We start from the raw sequence: 21,008 nt of genomic DNA on the forward strand, positions 1-21,008 counted from the left end.
TTAAGACATGCAGATATTCGCCTATTAAATTGATAACCAAAAATTTTTTAAAAAGATAACTAAGGAAATAAAAAAGAGAGCGAGCTGAAATTCTAGTACGTTATCTTGAATATTTTTCCAGTGCTGGACTGACAGTTTGGAATAAATTTCCAAAAATTATTCATTAAAATAGATAACGCAATTAATAAAAAAGGAACTAAATTGATTTGAAATTTTAATATTATTGGAATAAATATTTATTTAGTATGACGTAAAATAAATTAAATATTTGAAATATGGATATTTATTACATAAAATAATAAGGTTTCTAAAACATTTGACAAGACATAACACTAAAAAATGGTTGACAAGGTACGAATTAATTTTATCATGCAGACAAATTAACATTTCAAGTTTACGAACAAAATAAAAAATAGAAAAATATATCTACGAAATTAAAATAAACCGCCTTAACATTCGAGAATTCAATATCACATATTATTCAACTTTTATTATAGCTTTTTTTCTAAATTATTCAGCCTATTCCCTACATATATCTTACGCTTCTAGATTAAAGATCATGGTTAAAATTGCTAGCCTTCACTCGGAGCACCCCACAATAAAAAAAACCTCTTAAAAGCTTCATTACGTTTGTTGTACCCCAGTCAATCAAAGACAACACGAGGCATGATTTTCAAAAAGTTATTGGGAAAAAGGTAGTTTTTTAGGAAAACCATTGATTTTCGTTTTTTGGATTTTTATTTTCGATTACATTCTGAACCCATCTCCCATGGTTACGAAGTGTGTACATTAAAAAAGGTTTTTTTCTAAATTGAGGGACTGATTCTAATTTATTTTACATAATTTATAATCTAAGGGAAAACTAATTCTTTGTTTTCATTAATTAGATTAAGAAATTGCTAGAACATCTATGTACATCGGACAGTGGCTAGACGAAAGGCAGGCTAAACGCCTGGACCTGACAGTGTATCACGATTATTGTGGGAACTATCACAGTGGGGAGGATATGGACTCATTTGAGCCAGCCTTTCTTTGATGATCTCTCCGATCTTAATTCTGATGACGTTAAAGCACACCTGCTGTTCTTAAACAGCTCTAAATGGTTCATGGAGTTGTGGTCGGAGAAGAGCCAACTCCTTTTTCTACCTCTTCTACCAACCTTTTTTTTAAGTGTCTACCAACTTCTACCAACCTATGTACATCGAATATGTTTCTTACGCTACATTGCATATCTAGAGATGTAGAGCTTTCTGAATCACCAACTAAAGTTGTATTTTGTGATTCATCTCATAAAATTCACTAAGATCTAAAGAATATCTAAACAATAAATTAATTTGACTCTCTCAATAGCTGCGTAGCACACAGTTAATATAGCAAACAATAATTTTAGAACTAAAGCTATAATTTGTGATTTGAAACGGATAAAAAAAAATAATATTACACTAATTTTGACTAAAGTCAATTTATACATCGTGAATATAAATTTTAGTTGAAAATAAATAAAATATTCAAGATATATGAAATAGACTATCTAAACACATACACAACAATGAGTTGAGCAAAAGTTGTGATGCGTACCATACCTACCGATTCGTTTATGATCTGCAAGATCACTTTCAGGTTCAATATACGGTTTTAGTTCCTCGTCATAACCCATATTCATCCATCTGTCTTTCATAATTGTTTCTAATGATGCCCGTTTATATGGATTTAATACTAAAAATTTTTTTAATAAATTCTCACAGTCTGTTGACATATAGAATGGGATCCGATATTTTCCACGTAATACTCTCTCCCTTAATTCACGTAATGTGGAACCATCAAATGGTAATGAACCAGAAACTAATGTATATAATATTACACCCAATGACCATACGTCTACTTCAGGACCATCGTATTTTTTTCCCTGTTGATTGAAAATTTTACGATATTAGTTTTTTTTTTAGTTTTATTATTATGGTTACTAATTTTGTTCTGGATCATTAATATTTATCCTTTTTTAAGTTATTTTAGTTTATACGAGATGGAAAAAGTAATTATCTATCGAAATATGACCTCATTATTTGAACTGTTATTTTAGAATACGACAAAACTTGTGTCGCTATACTCTTTAAGTAATCATCGCAAACTTCGTCATCAAATTGTATGGCGCCAAATTCCCAAATACTATGAAGTACGTTGTTATACTTCTCGTTTCGAAGGACTAATTTAACACGAAAGAATTCGGTCGAAAATATCCTCGATGTTATATCTAATTTCATCAACTTAATTAAGGTTTATACAATTGAACATCGATTGACCTTGTTGATAATTTTAATTTAATAAAAATTGAATTAAAACTTGATTTTCTGATCGTTTAGTATCGACTGAGCGGAAGTGATCGATATCAAAGTATCAGTTTGATCGTAAACACCCGCTGCCGTTTCTGTTTCCGTTATATGTCCGAGAAGCCATGGAAACATTACCCAATAGGCAATAGCTGTACATTTGAATCCCAGTAACATTATCTTTACAGAGAATTTCGGTGAGAAATCTGAAGAGCAGGATATCAAACAGTTCTACCCCCGGCAAATTAATGATATACAAAATTAGACTATGTATAGTCTGTGTCACTAAAAACGCACAGGTTTGACCACAGGTTTTCGAAATATCTTCTAGCCTAATCGTGTTTGAAGAAGAATCTTTGGAACGCGCTTTTTAGGTGTCATTTCAAAATTGCTCAAGAGTTGAGAAATGCTTTTTTAACTTAAATAACTACTAAATAAAAACTTATAAACAAAAATAGAAATAAAATAGAAGACTTACTTGAAACAATTCAGGTGCAGCATAAGGCGGACTCCCACAAAATGTATCTAACTTACTTCCCGGCGTGAATTCATTTGAAAAACCAAAATCAGCTATTTTAATATTCATTTCACTATCCAATAATAAATTTTCGGCTTTTAAATCTCTATGTATAATTTTTTTCTGATGGCAATATTGTACAGCGGACACAATTTGTCTAAACTTGGCACGTGCTTCTTTCTCTTTCATTCGACCATGTAACACTAAATAATCAAAGACTTCACCACCGCTCGCATATTCCATCACTAAATATAATGTTTTTTCCGTTTCGATCACTTGAAATAATTTAACAATGTTCGGATGATCCAACATTTTCATAATACGAACTTCACGAAATAATTTTTGTAATGATCCTGGATTTAATTGTGTTTTATCTATGATTTTTATTGCAACTTCTTTGCCAGTTGGTACATGTTTTGCTAATTTTACTTTGGCAAAGTTACCTTTACCAATTGTTTTTAATAGTTTATATTTTCCTATATGTGGTTCATCTGATGTTCGAGATCGTGAACTCATTCGTCCACCAGATGGTGTTGAATCGCCGCTTGTCTGTAATTAAAGAAAAAAAAAACAATTAGTAATTTATTGATGATTATTTATTAATTTATTATAATAATTAATTATACTTTCAGTCTAAGTAATTCGTAAATTCATATCAAAGCTTTCTCACTCTTTGTGTTCGAAGCGTTACAACCTCTTAAAAAATTAGAAAATTTAGAGAGATCGTAAGAATTTAGTCTATCAAGGTTCGAATCACATGTGCGTTAAAAATGACGGATGTCAATTTTATCGTACATTAATTTCAATGACGTGTTTTAGCAAAATATTATGCGTTAAGACGTGGAATGAAAATGACGTTCAAGAACACTCATTAGCCATTCATAGATATCTCATCTAGGGTTTCGTGAATGGGTCCCTAGCACCCATATCAAGGGGTCTTCTGTACTCTCCTTGAGAACTATCTATAGACGTCCCGCCTTCGGGTAATAGAGGCTATTTTAAGTAGTTGAAGCCATCGAATTCTGTCGAGGCCAGGCGCCACATAAAAAGTTAACAGCTTCTCCGACAGGATTGCTTGTAGCATGGGTTCAAGGTTTAGGACCCAAACATTATATACCTCACACCTTTCAGGTTCCTCCAGGTGCAAATAACATTTATGGAGGTTTCATGGTATATACCAAAAAAAGAATATGATTGATTATGCGTTTCTAAAGAATTCAAATTTTATAAACTAATGAATAAAAATGTATTTTCTCTTTAAATTCATTATGTAATCATTATTATTAATTTATAAAAATTTTGAATAAATGATAATAATAATAATATTTCTGATGATATTGATTTTAGTTTTACATCTCCAATTACTCTTGTGATTGTGATTGACAAATTGTTTACTCAATCATTTGATTGGATATGATACATAATAATATATTACAACCAAATACGTCACAGAATTACCACAAATTGGTAAATTGTCAATTGCAATAAGGAAAAAAATTGTATATTATATACAAACGTATTCAATTACAATCATTTCATAGAGAAAAAAAACATTCGTAAGCAAAAGAGCTCCGTCATTACGGTCATATTTCTTCCTAACAAGATGTTTCTTATTATTTAATATTTTCATTGATATGGAATTTTAATCAATTGACTTGATGAAATATTTACACAAAAGTGCTGAAAGTGGGTCCGAAGACATTCCCTTGACACTAACTTAATCTACATACCGATTTCGAATCATTTGGCTCAATTTGGAGACGCTGTAGAGATGAGCAAAAATTTAAAAACGTTGAAAAAAGCGGGGTTTCCCCTGAAAATCCCCCAAATTGTTGAAATAAATCGTTACTGTTAGAGCATCGTTCTTCCTAGCTAAAAATTCTACATATCGAATTTCAGCTCATTCAAACTGAATGGGGCTGATAGAGATGTTACATATATCCCCAAAGAAAATAATCTAATGGAATCAGTCAACAGACATGAAATTAACAATTTGCAAGAGTTGCTTTGATGTGAGCCTTTTCTTTACGAAATAGGTAACCAAATTAAACAAACAAAAAGCAACTGCCTGCTGTCAAATCGGTTGCAAACAAAAGAGTGTTGCCAACTCAAAGATGTAAATCTCTAAAAGAAAAACATTGTTTATGTGTTGAGAAATTGTGTAAAAATTCAAAATTTAGAAATATTCAATAATACTGTTTATAGTATGACTAATCAATTAATTCGATACAACCCAAATTCAATGGTATTAGTATTAGTTTTAGATTAAATTTGGACTGATTGGTGGGTGGTATTGGTAATGTAATGGTAGAGTTAGCTACAACTGTATGACCATATTTATACAAATAGTAAACAATACATGTGTGTTTACTCAGCTATATAATTAATTTAAGTGCATTTAATGTGGTCTTTTTACAGAGTGTATCAGGATCCTTTGATACACAATGTCCTCTCATTAATAATGTCATAAATAGCGTTCTTGGTGACGATGTCTATAAAATGACAAATTTTCGAATTATTTTTGGCAAATTTTTGCAGTGTCCCCACGAATACTGAGTAGAACCAAAGCAAACCGTGACTTAGCTTATCCGACAGAATTTTCCCAATCCGACGAATTTATCTAATTCAGGACCGGGCTTTTTTATAACGACCATAATTGTACGATCGCTTAAGTTGTTATAATCTATTTTGGCTGTATTTGTAAAAATTTGTATGAAAAATATCTTAAAAATTGGTATTACTAACAGTAAAATTAATCATGATACACTCTGTATTAACTAATATTAAATAGAACATCAAATTATAACAATAAGTTATTGAATATTTATATTATCAACGTAACAAAATACAAATATTCAAGGTTCTAGGTGTAAATGCAAGCACAAATCAATCGATTGATTGATTACTTACTGAAAAAAATACATAAAAAATTTAACAAATGTGATTTGTAATCATCACGCTTTTATCATAAAATAAAAATTTTATATTTTATGATAATTTTAAAATTTATGATTTCTGTCAAGGAAAAAACCTATGACAATTTTTCAAATAAATAAGTCTGTTTTAAAAGAAAATTATTTGCTTTTTCAATGGCATTATTAATTTAAAATCAAGAATTCAAAGTTCTCTGTTTAAAGTTAATAATTTCTGTGAATACAGTTTCTAATTTTTATTCTTAAGACTTGAATTTTTATACCATGCATATATGTAATATACAAGGTATACTAAGTTTAGTCCCAAGTTTGTAACGCTTAAAAATATTGATGCTACCAACAAAATTTTGGTATAGGTGTTCATAAAATTACCTAATTAGTGTATTTTATTTTATTTATCTCAATAACTCAAAAATGAAAAAAGATATCAAGCTGAAATTTTTACAGCGTACTCAGGACGTAAAGAGTGAGGTCGAGTTCGTAAATGAGCAACATAGGTCAATTGGGTCTTGGATCCGTAGGACCCATTTTGTAAACCGTTAGAGATAGAACAAAATTTAAATGTAAAAAATGTTTCTTATAAAAAAATAAACAACTTTTGTTTGAAACATTTTTTCGTAAACATCACTGTTTAGCCGTGTGGGTGCAAATTAACTCGAAAATGGTAATAAAACTTTGGGCTTCGTTTTTTATTTTTATATGGTAATTAGGACTCGAAAATTGCAAAAATCTAATTCTTTTATCTATTATTTAAATATTTTCTAAGAAATTACCTGAAGATATTTTGACAATATCTCAGAAACTAACAATTCAATAATCAAGTGAAGTCTTAGGTTTCTTAGATTTCCCTGATTTCTAGTATAATAGTCGAACCATATATTCCCGGATAATTCTGATTTTCCCTACTTGTAATTGCTCTGAACGAATCTAAAAATCAACTAGCCACTTTAAATTAAATTTTTATTTAGAAATTTAGAATATTAATTAATTTTTTAAATTTGTTTATTGAATGAATTAGTATTGTAAATAAAATATAACAAACAAAACCATTGAATTTTGTATGAATATAATTTATAAAGAGTGAAGTGAGATTGTGATTATGTAACTTGTAAATTTTAATAATATATGTGTATGGGAAAGGATAAAATGCATATAATTAGTAAATAATTTTCATTACATACATGAAATGAAGTAATTAACATTTTACATTGAAATTCTATTTATGATTAATAAATAAAATACAATTCATTTTATTTAAAATATTATATCAAATGCGAACGTCCAAACCACATAATTTTGGTTCACTAGTAGGAGTTCAAAATATTTTAATGACGTGGTTGGTTACTTGATATTGAAACAAATTTGGGATAAACTAGGTTTCGGTTGACTTTGGAGTCAGTTCTAGATACGGCCGAGAGAAATTTTTGGGGTATGGAATCCTAAACTCGTACTTGAAACGTATCTAAGAACACTCTCCATTAAATTACCTTTTTCCTTAGAGCCTTCTCCAAACTGAACCGATTTTAAGGATCATTGCCTATTTTTTAGTTGTTCCAGGTATGGATTCCTCAAGAAGAACAACACCCCATAAAATTACTTTTCAAACGAAACAAAAAAATTCAAATTGGTCCATCCGTTTAGGCACTACGATGCCACAGACAGACAGACAGATACACGTAGCGGTCAAACTTATAAAACATCCCTTTTTTTGGTTCGGGGGGTTAAAAGCTAATGCAAATGATGGTCTGTCTGCATAAGAAATTAAGAAAGACTAGAAATTCTTTTCCCATGTATGTCTAGACGCCAAAGACAACTTATATAATTATTTTATGATCATAACCAAATAAATGCAATTATTTTTATGACTAACAAATTTTTACAATTTAATAATTTGTATTACAAATCTTTGTTATGGATATGAAAAATAACAATACTTTCAGTGAAATTGTATTATTATTTTTATGGATATTATTATTAATATTCATGAGTCAGTTAATACTACTATGCAGTAGCGTCCATCAATATTTTGATTGAGGGGGATTTTTTTTGCTTTCCCATTTACGATAATCTATAAGAACTGAACCGCACAGCATTGAATATTAGAGCGGGGGCAGACTCTCAGATAAAGAAAAGGTTTTATCTGTGTCTGTCATTACTATAGGAAAAATTTTCCGTAATTTATTGAATCAAGAGCGTGGCTACGATAAATCCATCTTGTTTACCGGAATTTCACAGAGGGTATGCAATACACTCAGTTGTGCATAGCCATCGGTAAATCATTTATTAATCCTCGGTTAAAAATGGCAAGAGGCCACTCATTAATTACGTAAGCATACGTAAGATTCAATCTCATTTTGTCGAATAATAAAACGTTATTAGAAAAAGGATCAGTTACACTAAAGCTTACAGTTTGACGTAAATAAAAGATTTTTATTCTTTTAAAATCTTACCTAAGAATGGGTTTAGCTCCCCCCCCCCCCCCCCCAAATAAGCACATGAATAGATTTTTGCTCAAAATGCTAAAGTTATTAATAATCGACCTCCTAGGCTATAGTTAAGATGGATACTAGTTTGGCAGGGCATTGTTGGTAAAATTGAGTTGGGGATCTCAGAAGAGTCGTCCGTCGTTTATAAAGGACGATTGAACTTCTATTTAGGTTATTTGCACCTACAGAAGCCTACGGGAAATTTACAGGTATAGAATATCTGAGTCCAAAGTTTTGAACTCCTGATTTATCCAGCAGAGAACGTTTACTGCGTTGACTCTAGCTTCGACAGAATCCTGTGGTATAATTACAGCATCTTCCCCCAGTAGAAGTGAAAACAAACAAATGAGAAAGTGTTAGAAGGTGAAAGATTGCATATACATAAGTCTAGGTAATAGTGATCCGATTGCAACAGGCTTCAATTAACCCACAAGTCACTCCTTGTTTCTCCGCATCCGATATTTGAGTACATTATAAGGACAATATTTATTTAGAATGTAATGGAAATATAAATTTAAAATAATAATAATAATAATAATAATTGTTTGTATAAAATATTAATCTACATTTTCAATCTAAATAACAAAATATTAAAAAATATAGATAAAATAAATATAGAACAATATTATTAACAAAAAAAAATATTTATATAAATAATTAAATTAGCGATTATTGATAACTATAAATATAATAAATTCACACTAAATAATAAAATTATCAATTCCATTTTTATTTTGGAAAAACATTTCTGTTTAAGGATGTACGAGCGCCAGGGCATATTTGGATAATAGGCTTGGTTTTATGGTAAAAGGGTAGATGGATGATAGTCGATGGAAATAAAAAAAAAAAGTGTAAACAAACAATTGACTGAGCTAATTGTTGAAATACCATGTATGGACAGTGTTGGGTACTCTTTCACATTACACATGTACCTAGACATGTCACACACGCATAACTGATAATCACATATTAATACATACTATAAAATTTGCATCTAATGTGTGCCCTCGTGAGTTCTATCTCTAATGGTTTACAAAAGACCCAATTGACCTATATTGCTCATTTACGAACTCGACCTCACTTTTTACGTCTTGAGCACGCTGTAAATATTCCAACAAGATCTTTCGTGATGACAGATAGACAGACGACAGACAGGCAACCGAAAATGGACTAATTAAGTGATTTTATGAACACAAATACGAAAATTTTGTTCGCAGCATCAATATTTTAAGCTTTACAAACTTGGGATTAAACTTAGTATACCTTGATATATTTCATATACATGGTATAATTAAATATTTCAGTGATAGTATAACCTTAAGTATTTATTATGCATGATCAAAGTAAGTGCATGTAACAGGTGTTCATCGGATGACCCAATTAGTAAATTTTCTGTTTATTCTAAAACGTCTGATTATAGGTCAATTATCACTTGTTGAATTTCAAGGTTTTTGGGAAATTAACTATCAAAAAACGTGTCGATACTTTTTTGTTTATTTAAAATATATTATATTGATATTTTTTTAAAGTGTTTTCTCAGACAATCAGCTTAGTCAGGTGTTTAAAGTTTTATATTGAGTTGGAAAAATTATGATTCATATAAGGTAATTCACATGTTTTAAAAACGTTTTTTTTTTCTCTTTAGTTTGAGGAAATTTTTGTATGAATTCATAAATTTATTTTAATGATTTATAAGAAAAAAAATCATCTTTTGTTTGAAACATTTTTTTTTAAGCATCACTGTTTATCCGTGAAGGCGCAAATTAGATTATAACAAATATTGTATGTACTCTGAGGAAGCGAGAAGAGAAATACTCTTAATTACCTTGTGTGTAAGAGTGACTATCTTTCTTTTCTTATGTGACGTAAAAAAACACCCTTAAGTTTACTCGGTTTTTTTAAAGAATTTAACGAAATTTAAAAAACGTTTTCAAGATGATTTTATTATAATCACCTCGAAAGCTTACATATGTATGGATTATTAAATAATGGTTTTATAGGTGAGAAGCTTCTAACGTTACAGATTAAAGCTTTTAAAAGGTATATTTTCAATAGACGAGAGCATTTGTGATATAAGAAACACTAACGTAGGCGTGAATATCACATGCCAGTTTAAGTGATTCCATCAAGGTTGTGATTCTCAAGTGCAACATTTCCTATTTTTATTCTGATATTTCTGATGAATGTAGTTTTTATCATACAAGGTTTTCGAAAAGTATTACTCAGAAAATAAGGTCTTTAGAGAAAAATGATCAAGGTAAAAGTAGTTCGGTTCGAAAGAGGCCAAAATGATTCTAATCTATAAAGGAAAAACGTCCTACTATAAATCTTGAACGCTTAGGCCTGGCAGTGTATCACGACTACTGCAGGAGCTGTCACAGTGATGACGAGGAGGAGGCATTGTCTCATCTTCTCTGTCACTGTCCAGCTCTTGTCATCAGGAGATGGACTTACTTGAGCCAGCCTCTCTTTGACGACCTCTCCGACCAAAATTCAGTCGACGTCAAAGCCCTCTTGCTGTTCTTAAAGAGCTCCAAATGGTTCATGGAGTAGTGACCGGGGATGGGCCAACCCTTTTACGGTATCACAACGGACCCTATGGTCTAAGTGTGTCCCACCCCAGGACAGCCACTCTAACCTAACCTAATCTACTATAAATTTTAGTCTCTCATGGTCTTCAACATCTGGGGAAGTTCCGATATTTTATGAATCCTAATAGACGAAATCGCTTCTAATTATTAGCTCCAAAAGTCAGAAGTGAAATATCCTACTGTGTTACTATTTTGTTAGGTCTTGCGACAACTTTACTCAATAAATTATTTAATTGTTTAGATTAACATTAGACAGACCTGTTGATTCTTAAACGTTTCGCTCTTCTAAACAAAAAGTCACAAAAAAAAAAACAAATTCTAAAGTAATTGAATTAAAAAGCCTTAATTACATCAAAATAAATAAGTGATCTTTCTTTGTTAAACAGATGTCAGTCAGCCAGTCAGTCATTTATTTTTATAATCGAGAGATTAAAAAACACAAGTAAGAAACATTAACGGTAATTAAATATTATAACAACAACAAAGATCCGGAATAACAGTGTTTGAATTGATTAAAATCAACTTTTAATAACATTAAATTATTACTATACTACAAAGCACTAATACTGACAGACCGTGAGCTCATAATGAACCGAAATTTCTATTTATGATTCTTTTTATCTTCCTTTGTGAGGAATGGTAAAGGTTAGTTTTATAATAAAGAAATTAGAAGTTTTAACTATTCCTCGAATGTAGAATTTATGAAAATCCCGAGTTTTTGTATTTTTTGACAATAACTTAATGTCTGCTAGAGTATAGTCGATCAAAATAGTTCCTCAGTCATTATGTGTGTTTGTTCTTGTCTGTGGGTCAGTGTCCTTGTCTCATACTTTGGAACACAAACCTGGACAAAATTTAATTGTAAAAAAAATATACAAATTTTTCCCCTAAACCAAAAAAGGGGCGTAATAAGTTTGATCGCTATGTGTGTATGTGTGTGTCTGCCCGTCTGTCTGCGGCATCATAGCGCCTAAAGAGATTAACCGATTATGATTTTTTTTTAGTTTGGAAGGTATTTTAATGGAAAGTGTTCTTTGCTATATTTCAAGCACGAGTTTAGGGTTCCGTACCCGAAACAACTAAAAAATAGGCGATGACCTTCAAAATCAGTTCAATTTAGAGAAGACTTTAAAGAAAAAGATAATTTAATAGAGAAGGTTCTTAGATATGTTTCAGTGCGACATTAGAGCTCCGTCAGAATTTGTCCGGGTTTTTTTTCAATTTTTTAAATTTCGCTTGTTTATGGGCGGTAAAAGACAGCCATTGAAAACCACAATGCGGTGGTAATTGCCTGTCGTTGACTTGTCATATTACGCATAAAAATGTAAAACTATACTTGATACCATGACAAAGTTTGATTGAATTAAAAAACGAAGAAGTGATCGTAACATTCAAAGATTGTTGTCCATCTCCTTTTAGCAAAACAAAGTTTTATATGTTTCTCTATGTTGATATCGGGCATTGACGTTACTAACCTATATCTTTCTCTTTGTTTAATTAGGAATTTTTTAATTTAGGAACCTACTCTCATAAACTCAACACTCGAACCACAGTTAAAACCTTCATTTTAGTACAAAAACTTATCTTGATCAATTCTTCAAAATGGCAAACAAAGAGAATCATAAAAATTTCGCTTAGTTATGAGATAACGGTCTAAAATGAAATAGAACTATTTCTTAAATAAATATTATTGTATCTATTGTTAAAATTTTACAAAAGAAAAATAAAATATTATTAGAATAGTATGAGAATTATTTTAACAAGTTAGGAAATTCATCATGTAGAAATGAGAAATCGATGTGTTTTTACTACACACGATTGTGTAGGTAACATGTCAACGACTTATCAATCCATCAGGTACGAGGTGACACTGGCTTCCTAGACTCGAGTTAAAAAGGAAGCCCTATAATAATATCAAAGTTAATGTTAATTGCTTCAGAAATATTATTGGATTTATATACATCATGTAAACCTCTAAAGAGAATAAACTTTAAAAAAATATATATATAAATTTTTATGAAATCATATTTTAAGGATGTATGAGCATGACAACAATGTTTGATTTAAAGGCTCAAAATTTGTTTGTAGGTAGTCTTTTACTCAAAGAATATATGTGGTTAAAATTTCAGCTTAGGTATCCGTGCAAATTTTTAAGAAAAAAGTCATTAAAAATCGATATAAAATACATTGGCTCTTATGGAGGAATCTCAAAAAACGACATATTTTGGAAGTTTTTGATAATTTTCATTTGGAATGAATGAAAACAAATTTAAAAAAAACTTTTTAATAGATTGTAAACATATTAGCAATGAATTAGAAAAGAAAAAAACTAAGTGTCACCGTCCATATAAGGGATGTAAGAGCAGGATAGATTAAGGGTTGAAATTATTTTTATCTTATTTTCAACTTTGATGATGAATTTTGTTATAACTTCATGAATGTAGACGAAAAATTAGAATAAAATTTTTCGATATGTGTCTTGGTTTTGGAAATATCGAAAGCTAAATAATTAAACAAAATTTTCAATTTTCGATATTTTGAAAATTAAGCCAGATATCGAAAAATTTTATTCTTACTTTTCGTCTTATATCGTCAAGTAATAATATAAATTTATCATCAAAATTGAAAATATCTATTTTTAAATTTGTGCCCCCACTACCATGCTCATACATCCTTAAGCAAAACATCAAATGTATTTTCGAACTACAAACAGAAGCATCTCTCTAAATATTAAACCTAGATGAAAAATGCTTTGTTTGAATATTTTCAAAATATTTATTCAGTGAAATTAAAAAATTTTCTATTTTAAAAGTTTTATTAGAAACATTCGTCACAGCATATTTAATTGTGGATTAGACATTATTGTGTTTTTATCAAAAGAAAAATATATACTTAATCATCAAGGTATATTTCCTCTGTCATTAATGTCATTCATTATAAATACATAAAATTTAATTTAAATTGTGGGGAAATTATTTTTTTATGAAAATAAATGTAAAATTATCGAGGCAAAGCGAAAGAATATTTCATATTTCCCAAAAAAATTAAAAAATGACGTCAAGAAGTGAATATATCTATGGAATAACAATTGCAACTAAATTTACTTCTACATTTTGACAGTAATGTTGTAAATTACTATGGTTTCCCCAATACAGCCTGGAAAAATTTTTAAAATTAGTAATTTTCGTTCAATAAAAAAGATAATATTTCGAAACAGAAAAATAATTTAAAAATAAAAATCACGCAATAAAAATTTGTTGAAGAGTGTTACATTTATTTTCATGATAACTTTAAAGTACTTGAATTTGCTTCAAGTATATCATATTTTGCTGATAAAATCATGTGATTCAATTTTAACACAAAACGTATGCATAATTATTTCAGGTGTTGGTAACACTCAATTCAAGACCTCAACATTGGCGCTTTAATCGCTCTCAAATCAGCAGATTTTACCGGATGTGTCACGTCAAATTTTATGTATACTTTAATTACGAAACAACATTGTTGATATCCACAAATAATTGTGTCACAACCTAGTTTTAGGAGGAAAATGTTCCTGGCTTCCTGGCAGGTGTAGACATTAAATTTCGATATTAATTCCCACAAACTTCATTTTTTTTGAATAATCTGAAATTAACAGAATTGGATGCTTCCTTTTTTAATATTATCTCTTGCGTTTGCACAAAATGCTTTAAAAAAATAGCTTCCTATCTCTAGTATTTAGCTACTATTAATATTTCTAAGTGATACAAAGTTTGGGTTAAAATCTTACTACTCCAGTCGTCCAGTGTACGAGAAGAAAAAAGGCGAAATCTCTAAATTTTGACTTAAAGCAAATGATTTCAAAGAAAATTTGGGATTGAGCTTTAAGAGCAGGAATTGTAACCACCCCTTCTAGGGAATAGAGTGGTGAATTCTAAGCAAAAAGTGCCAATCAAGTATATTTCGAAAAGTCAATATTTTCCGAGTTATTAGCGAAAAAAGATATCGTATACTTTTTTAAGTACTATAAAAATACCTTGAAAATGAGAAAATTTTCAAATCATTTGCACGCAAATTAACATATTTGTTAAAACTTCACCTGAAACACGCGGTATTTAGAAGGTTACACCCTTACCATCATATTCTGTTATCAACTTAAAAATAATAATTAAAAATCGTTTTGATAATAACAATACCTCAATTGAATATTTATGATGAGCAGTTTTAGGCACATTAAATCTTGGTTTTAAAATTGGCTTATCTTGAGCATCCGATGCCGCACGACTAATTGTAACACCTGTTGGTGGACGATTACGTACAACTGTTGTTGCATTTCCTGTACTATTTCGTGTAGTCTCCCCTCGATGAAATTCACCCAACTCTTGAGAATCATTACGTAAATATGGAGACGGGGTTACTTCCGTACTAATTCCTGGTTTTAACAGGTTTTCAAGTTCTCCATATCGATTTATTTTCACTGTTTGTTGCGGCGAAGGAGGTGCGAGTAAATCGTTTTTCATGTTCGCTTCAATTTTGATTATTTGTTGTTCCAATTGTGATAGTGCCAAGGCTGAATTATGTTTCGCACTTGCATCCACTGCATCAATGTTATTGACTGGAGTGGGAGGAGGTAAATTTATTGATGGAGGATCTAGGATTGATTTTAATTGCACAAAATTTGGTTTTAACATCACATCAACTTTTTGCTTGTCCCAGCCGTTTTTATTCAATCTTTCGTGCTTCAATTTCTCAAAATCACTTTGAGGAGTAGGTTGTGGATTTCGTGCAGGTGGTATAGGAATTTTTGATACGTTATTATTAATTGCATTTTCATTCTTTTTCTGTTGCATCAGAACTAATTGTCGCTCAAATTGAGCTAATCGTGTTTGATAAGTTGATGTAGTTGTAACATCGTTAGGTTCTTCATCTTGATGAATTGTTTCCGGTGGAAGATCCGGTGCGGTGAATGTTGCTAATTTCTTTGGTACAATACGAAATGACTTTCGTCCAAAATGATCTCGATTCAAATCGGAATTCATATTGGTCTCACAATTCTGATAAAAAGAAAAAGTAAAATAGAGAACCGATCATTAATTGGGGAATATTCTCATTTTTTTTTGGGCGAAAATATTTGATGATGGAGTTTATTAGAATTCGACGAGTTAAACAAGAAACTTCTATTTGGATTGTTTGCAAATTTTTTATTAGGGAAGAAGAAATGCAGGTATAACTTTTATCCCCGATAGAATTCGCCACTTTTAGGACGGACGGACGATCATTTTCGAGAAAGTAGGATCATCAAATACAAATTTTTCATTGGAATACAGGGTGTCTCCGAAATTGTACAGTTGTGCATCAATTATAAAAGCATTGCTTGTCGAAAGTAAAAAATGGGAAAAGTATTAAAAAGAGAAGTATGTATTCATTATTTTGGGGAAAATTTTTTTGGAAAAATAATTTTGATTGGAATATAAATAAACTCTCAAAGTTTATGGTCGGAGTTACTTTTAAATTTTTATACAGATTTTCATTAATGGTCACTCTATATCGTGCTTGAAGATTTGTATACGGAAATTTTATTTTCTCGACAAGCAACCTTTTTTCGGGACACACTGTATATTTCAAATATCTCTAATAATGAAACAAGATATCGAGCATTTTCATTGTTATCTTATCACGTTTCATTAAATTTTCACAGGTAAATAAGAGTGTATTTAACAATAATTTTTTCGATATTTCTATTCTACATTATTCATGTATATCATCGAATTCTAAGAAAAGCCAACAAAAAAACATGTATCGCTCAAGAAATGATAACAATCGCCACTTGAATGAAATATTAAACGAACTTTTTGGATGACTCAACTGAGCAGCAGTAGCAGCGATGTTTGCATCAATGATGAACTTGAAGCTGTAGCAAATTTTTTCAAACATTACACACACAGAGGAGCAAATAACCACACAAATTTTCACACAATTTTCAAAAACAATAAACGAATACACTTATTAAAAAAAACACTACAAAATCACCATTTGAAGTTCTGACTTTGGATGGAAGAGAACAATTAACTTGCAAACACACAAAGTGGTATAATTTTTTTTATCAGTAAAAATGATTACTGATATCAAAAACCTTTATCTGGTTTGAACAATTCAATTGGGTATTATGTTACTCAATAACTAATCACAAAAAAAAATATATAATAAAATGTTTGCAACGTGTATAATGAAAAGCAGGTACCCACTTTATGTTTGTGGGTTGTTGGACAGGGCCACCTTGCTACATTCAAACTCTCCTCAATATGTTGCGCTCTTGCTCTATACCTCATTCATCCATCCATACTCACAATCACATTGGTAAGTACATACTAAACTAACTAGCAAGTATAAAGTATACTTAAACCACACATAACAACTGCGGCGGCCCCAACTACATCGATCAAGTGACTCAGTAACAAATACAACTTTAGCTTGTAATCAAGCAGACTGTATGTGTTTTAATTACCTCTATACACAGGTAAAGGCACTGCTTACGTAAAACTATTGTTTTCAATGCTCAACAAGAGTAGTTAATTGTTTATGCACCCAACTTGTACTGAAATTGATCGAATTTATGAGGGAAAGTTTTGATCTAATGCTTTTAAACTATTCACAATCTCTCCAGATTTGATCGGAAGACTTGATATCTAATACTATCTCTCCAGATTTGATCGGGAGACTTGCGAAATCGTGTAGTCTCTCCCAACTCCCGATTCAAATATTTTCGAGTTCAGTAACATAAGATATTTTTTGATTATTGTGTATCATATTCAGGTAAATTCGACAATACAGTAGTTGCCTGATGTCGAATTTGCCATATTACCCATAAAAATGACAATTAAAAAATGCCCGACAAATTTTTCGGTAACGGAAACCTAAGCTTTCCATTAAATTGCCTTTTTCCTTAAAAACTTTTCCAAACTGAGTCGATTTGGAAGATCATCGTCAAATTTTAGTTTTTTCAGGTACAGAACCCTAAATTCGAACTTGAAACACAGTCAAGAACACTCTCCATTAAATTACCTTTCAAACAAAACCAAAAAAATTAAAATCGGTTCATGCGTTTAGACGCTACGATACCAAAAACGGACAAACACACAGATACATAGCGGTCAAACTTATCAAACACCCCATTTTTTAGTTCGGGGGTTAAAAACTAGACTTCATACCATGACAAAATTTGAAAGTGAAATTAAAATTAGTTAAAAAACGAAGAAGTTATGAGTATTCAAAGATTGATTGTCCATCTCTTTTATGCATCTCTATGGTGATATCAGACACTGACGTTACTAACCTATATCTTCCTCTTTATTTAATTGGGGATCATAAACGTAAATATTTTGAACTTAAATATTTTCCGTCTGTATATAGAAGTGGCGTGTGATTATATCATAATTTTTTTTTTATTACACAAAAGAACAGTTTTTCAAACCACGAATAAAATTTTTTTGAATTAAAACACCAGTAATTATAATGTAATTATTTAAACAAGTAACAATGATTTATAGAAAGAGACAAACATGATAACAATTATGTACAGAGCAGAGGACACACAGAAATCAAAACAAAAAACATTACTAAGCATCCAACGTACAGAGATTTACTTTTTGTATCCGAGTCAATTTAGATAAATTTTCTTCAATTTTTTTTTTTTATTTGATTTTGATTGTATTTAACTTATATGAGTAATACGGAAGTAAACTCTTGTCAAATATAATTGACAATGGTAAAAAATATAGTGATCCAATTATTATTTAAAAAAAAAAAAGACTTCGACATTTGGACACGAAAAAAATGTAATTCTTCGTTATTCTTCTGTACCACATTCATCAAAATGTCATTTGTTATTATTTTCCCCGAGAATTCCCAAACCTCTAACTTCAAGAATTGATTTTTTAAATGTATAAAAACGTAAATTCATATTTTCTTTATTTTCTCACAAAATTTTTTACTTTGGTCACTAAGATTTTTCCCTTCCCAAAATAATCTTTTGCAAAATGTTTTAAACATTTCTTGTGCAAAAAGAGCTGATAAAATTTATTAAAAAATTTGAGAAAAGTTAGTCCTAGACGAGTTTCAAAAGTCTTAAGGTAGTTCGACCGTCACATGACATGACAAGTTAGCAACTAATTTATATTCATTTAATTTAAATCTAAGGTTACTCCCAAGTTTGTAACGCTTAAAAATATTGATGCAATGAACAAAATTTTGGTATAGGTGGTCAAAAAATCATCTAATTAGTCCATTTCCGGTTGTCTGTCTGTCGCCTGTCATCACAATTACTCAAAAACGAAAAGAGATATCAAGCTGAAATTTTTATAGCGTGCTTAGGACGTAAAAAGTGAAGCCGGGATTCGTAAATGAGCAACTCGACTTCACTTTTTACGTCCTAAGCACGCTATAAAAATTTCAGCTTAATATCTCTTTTCGTTTTTGAGTAATCGTGATGACAGGCGACAGACAGACAACCGGAAATGGACTAATTAGGTGATTTTATGACCACCTATACCAAAATTTTGTTCATAGCATCAATATTTTTAAGCGTTACAAACTTAGGACTAAACTTAGTATACCTTGGTATATTTCATATACATGGTATAAAAATGGGTAAAACAATAATTGTGGGAGGAATAACACATTTTTTTCAACTACATTCACTCGAGTATAATTCTAACGCTAATTTAGATTCTTTTTTTTTTTCAGCTGTTGAATAAAATTTTTTCTAAATGAATTAATTTTATTCATGGACACGCTCTAATGACGTCATCATTCTTGTAGTGTTGCCTAGATGAATTGTTATAAAAATCAGCGAAGTATGATACTTAATAGAGGTACCTTCCAACAAAAATAATATTATGGAGAGTACATTGTTTTGTTTTTGTTACAAATATTTGTCCAAAACACGACCAGTTCGACAGGTGTCACACACATGTGCGTACACTGTACAGCATACTTGTATTTATACGTTGGAATATGTTAATTTGTAAAGGTAGTCTCTCTCAATGCACACCGGAGGACTGCAACGGGGACCGGACCGGTGTATTGTATGTGGATATAAAAAACAGTATTTGTTGTACAAATTGTTTCAAAATACTGGTTTTTTTTATTTTATGTGTACAGTTGGCCCGACTATCGATACTTCGATAGGTCCTTATTAATTGCAAACAAAAAAATGAACAGTTGTCGGATAATTGAGAAATTTTTTTACTTAAAAGGAAGTCAATTTTGGTATAGTTATTTACGATGCTGGTGGAATAACAGCATTATTAACGTAAGCATGCGAGAAATTTGCACAACGAGTGCGTAGCATGAGTTGGGCAATCACAGAGGTACGTTAATAATACGCTATCACAAATATATCGTCTAAATCTGACGAAATGGCTTTTCTAAAATTTTGTTTCCTATCGATCATACCTGACTTGTTTCATCTGCTTTACGAATAATAAGGGAAGGCTCGCTCCACTTAAACTGTTTCATTTTGGATTGCCAAATTTCGATCAAGATAGGGTACACATTCTGGCTTTATAAGGACATTTTGCCAGAATATGTAGACATTTGTTATAGTTTGGATAAGCCGCAATCTTTCAATCTCATAAGTGAATCTGAAATGACCGGAAATCATTTCAATCAGAAGGTTTTTGTATTTCCGGTTATTGCCAATTTGCTTTTCGGTATAATTTAACACCCAACTCTCACGGATGTCCTTGCGTGGGAATCTATTTTAGGTGTTATTTTTTAAGAATGAACATTTTTGTAATGTTTACATAAAAAATTTTAAGGATTATTTTACAAAGTTTCTCTAAAATACTCCTACATTTAATTCAATTAAAAAATCATGTGTATTGAAGCTTGAAGCGAAGTAAAATTTGGTTCTCATAGAAGCATTACCTAAAAAGAACGTACTACTTAATTAAATAGCATGAGAGAGTTTGAACTGTGAGACGTAGACGTACTGATACTGTGATACTGTTCAAGGTACATGGATGGCTGACTGAAATGAAGTTCATTATTGAAATACCGTTTATTAAGGGTAGACTTTATTATTGAGTTGAGATGACCTCAGGTAAAATTACCAGGTAAAATCAATGTGTACAATATGTTTTTTTTTGTTTTTATTGTAATCATTTAAGGGT

General features: G+C 30.6%; 1 protein-coding gene across 9 annotated transcripts in view; it reads right to left on the minus strand.

Annotated features, from left to right (window-relative positions):
- The window catches only part of LOC123292321 (serine/threonine-protein kinase MARK2-like), a 109,114-nt gene that overhangs the window by 22,547 nt on the left and 65,559 nt on the right, over positions 1 to 21,008 (minus strand). For 5 of the 9 annotated variants that reach the window (XM_044872937.1, XM_044872935.1, XM_044872938.1 and 2 more), the window contains exons 3-5: positions 15,033 to 15,890; positions 2,806 to 3,393; positions 1,579 to 1,906 (exon numbers count right to left, since the gene is read on the minus strand). In XM_044872937.1, the coding sequence (XP_044728872.1) occupies positions 1,579 to 1,906; positions 2,806 to 3,393; positions 15,033 to 15,890 (1,774 nt within the window). Of the gene's footprint in view, positions 1 to 1,578; positions 1,907 to 2,805; positions 3,394 to 15,032; positions 15,891 to 16,685; positions 16,890 to 17,081; positions 17,194 to 21,008 lie in introns of those variants that run through there. The other 4 variants (XM_044872943.1, XM_044872934.1, XM_044872936.1 and 1 more) reach the window with 3 other exon arrangements.

The sequence above is a fragment of the Chrysoperla carnea genome, chromosome 2, assembly GCF_905475395.1.
Source record: "Chrysoperla carnea chromosome 2, inChrCarn1.1, whole genome shotgun sequence".
NCBI classification, from domain to species: Eukaryota; Metazoa; Arthropoda; class Insecta; order Neuroptera; family Chrysopidae; genus Chrysoperla; species Chrysoperla carnea.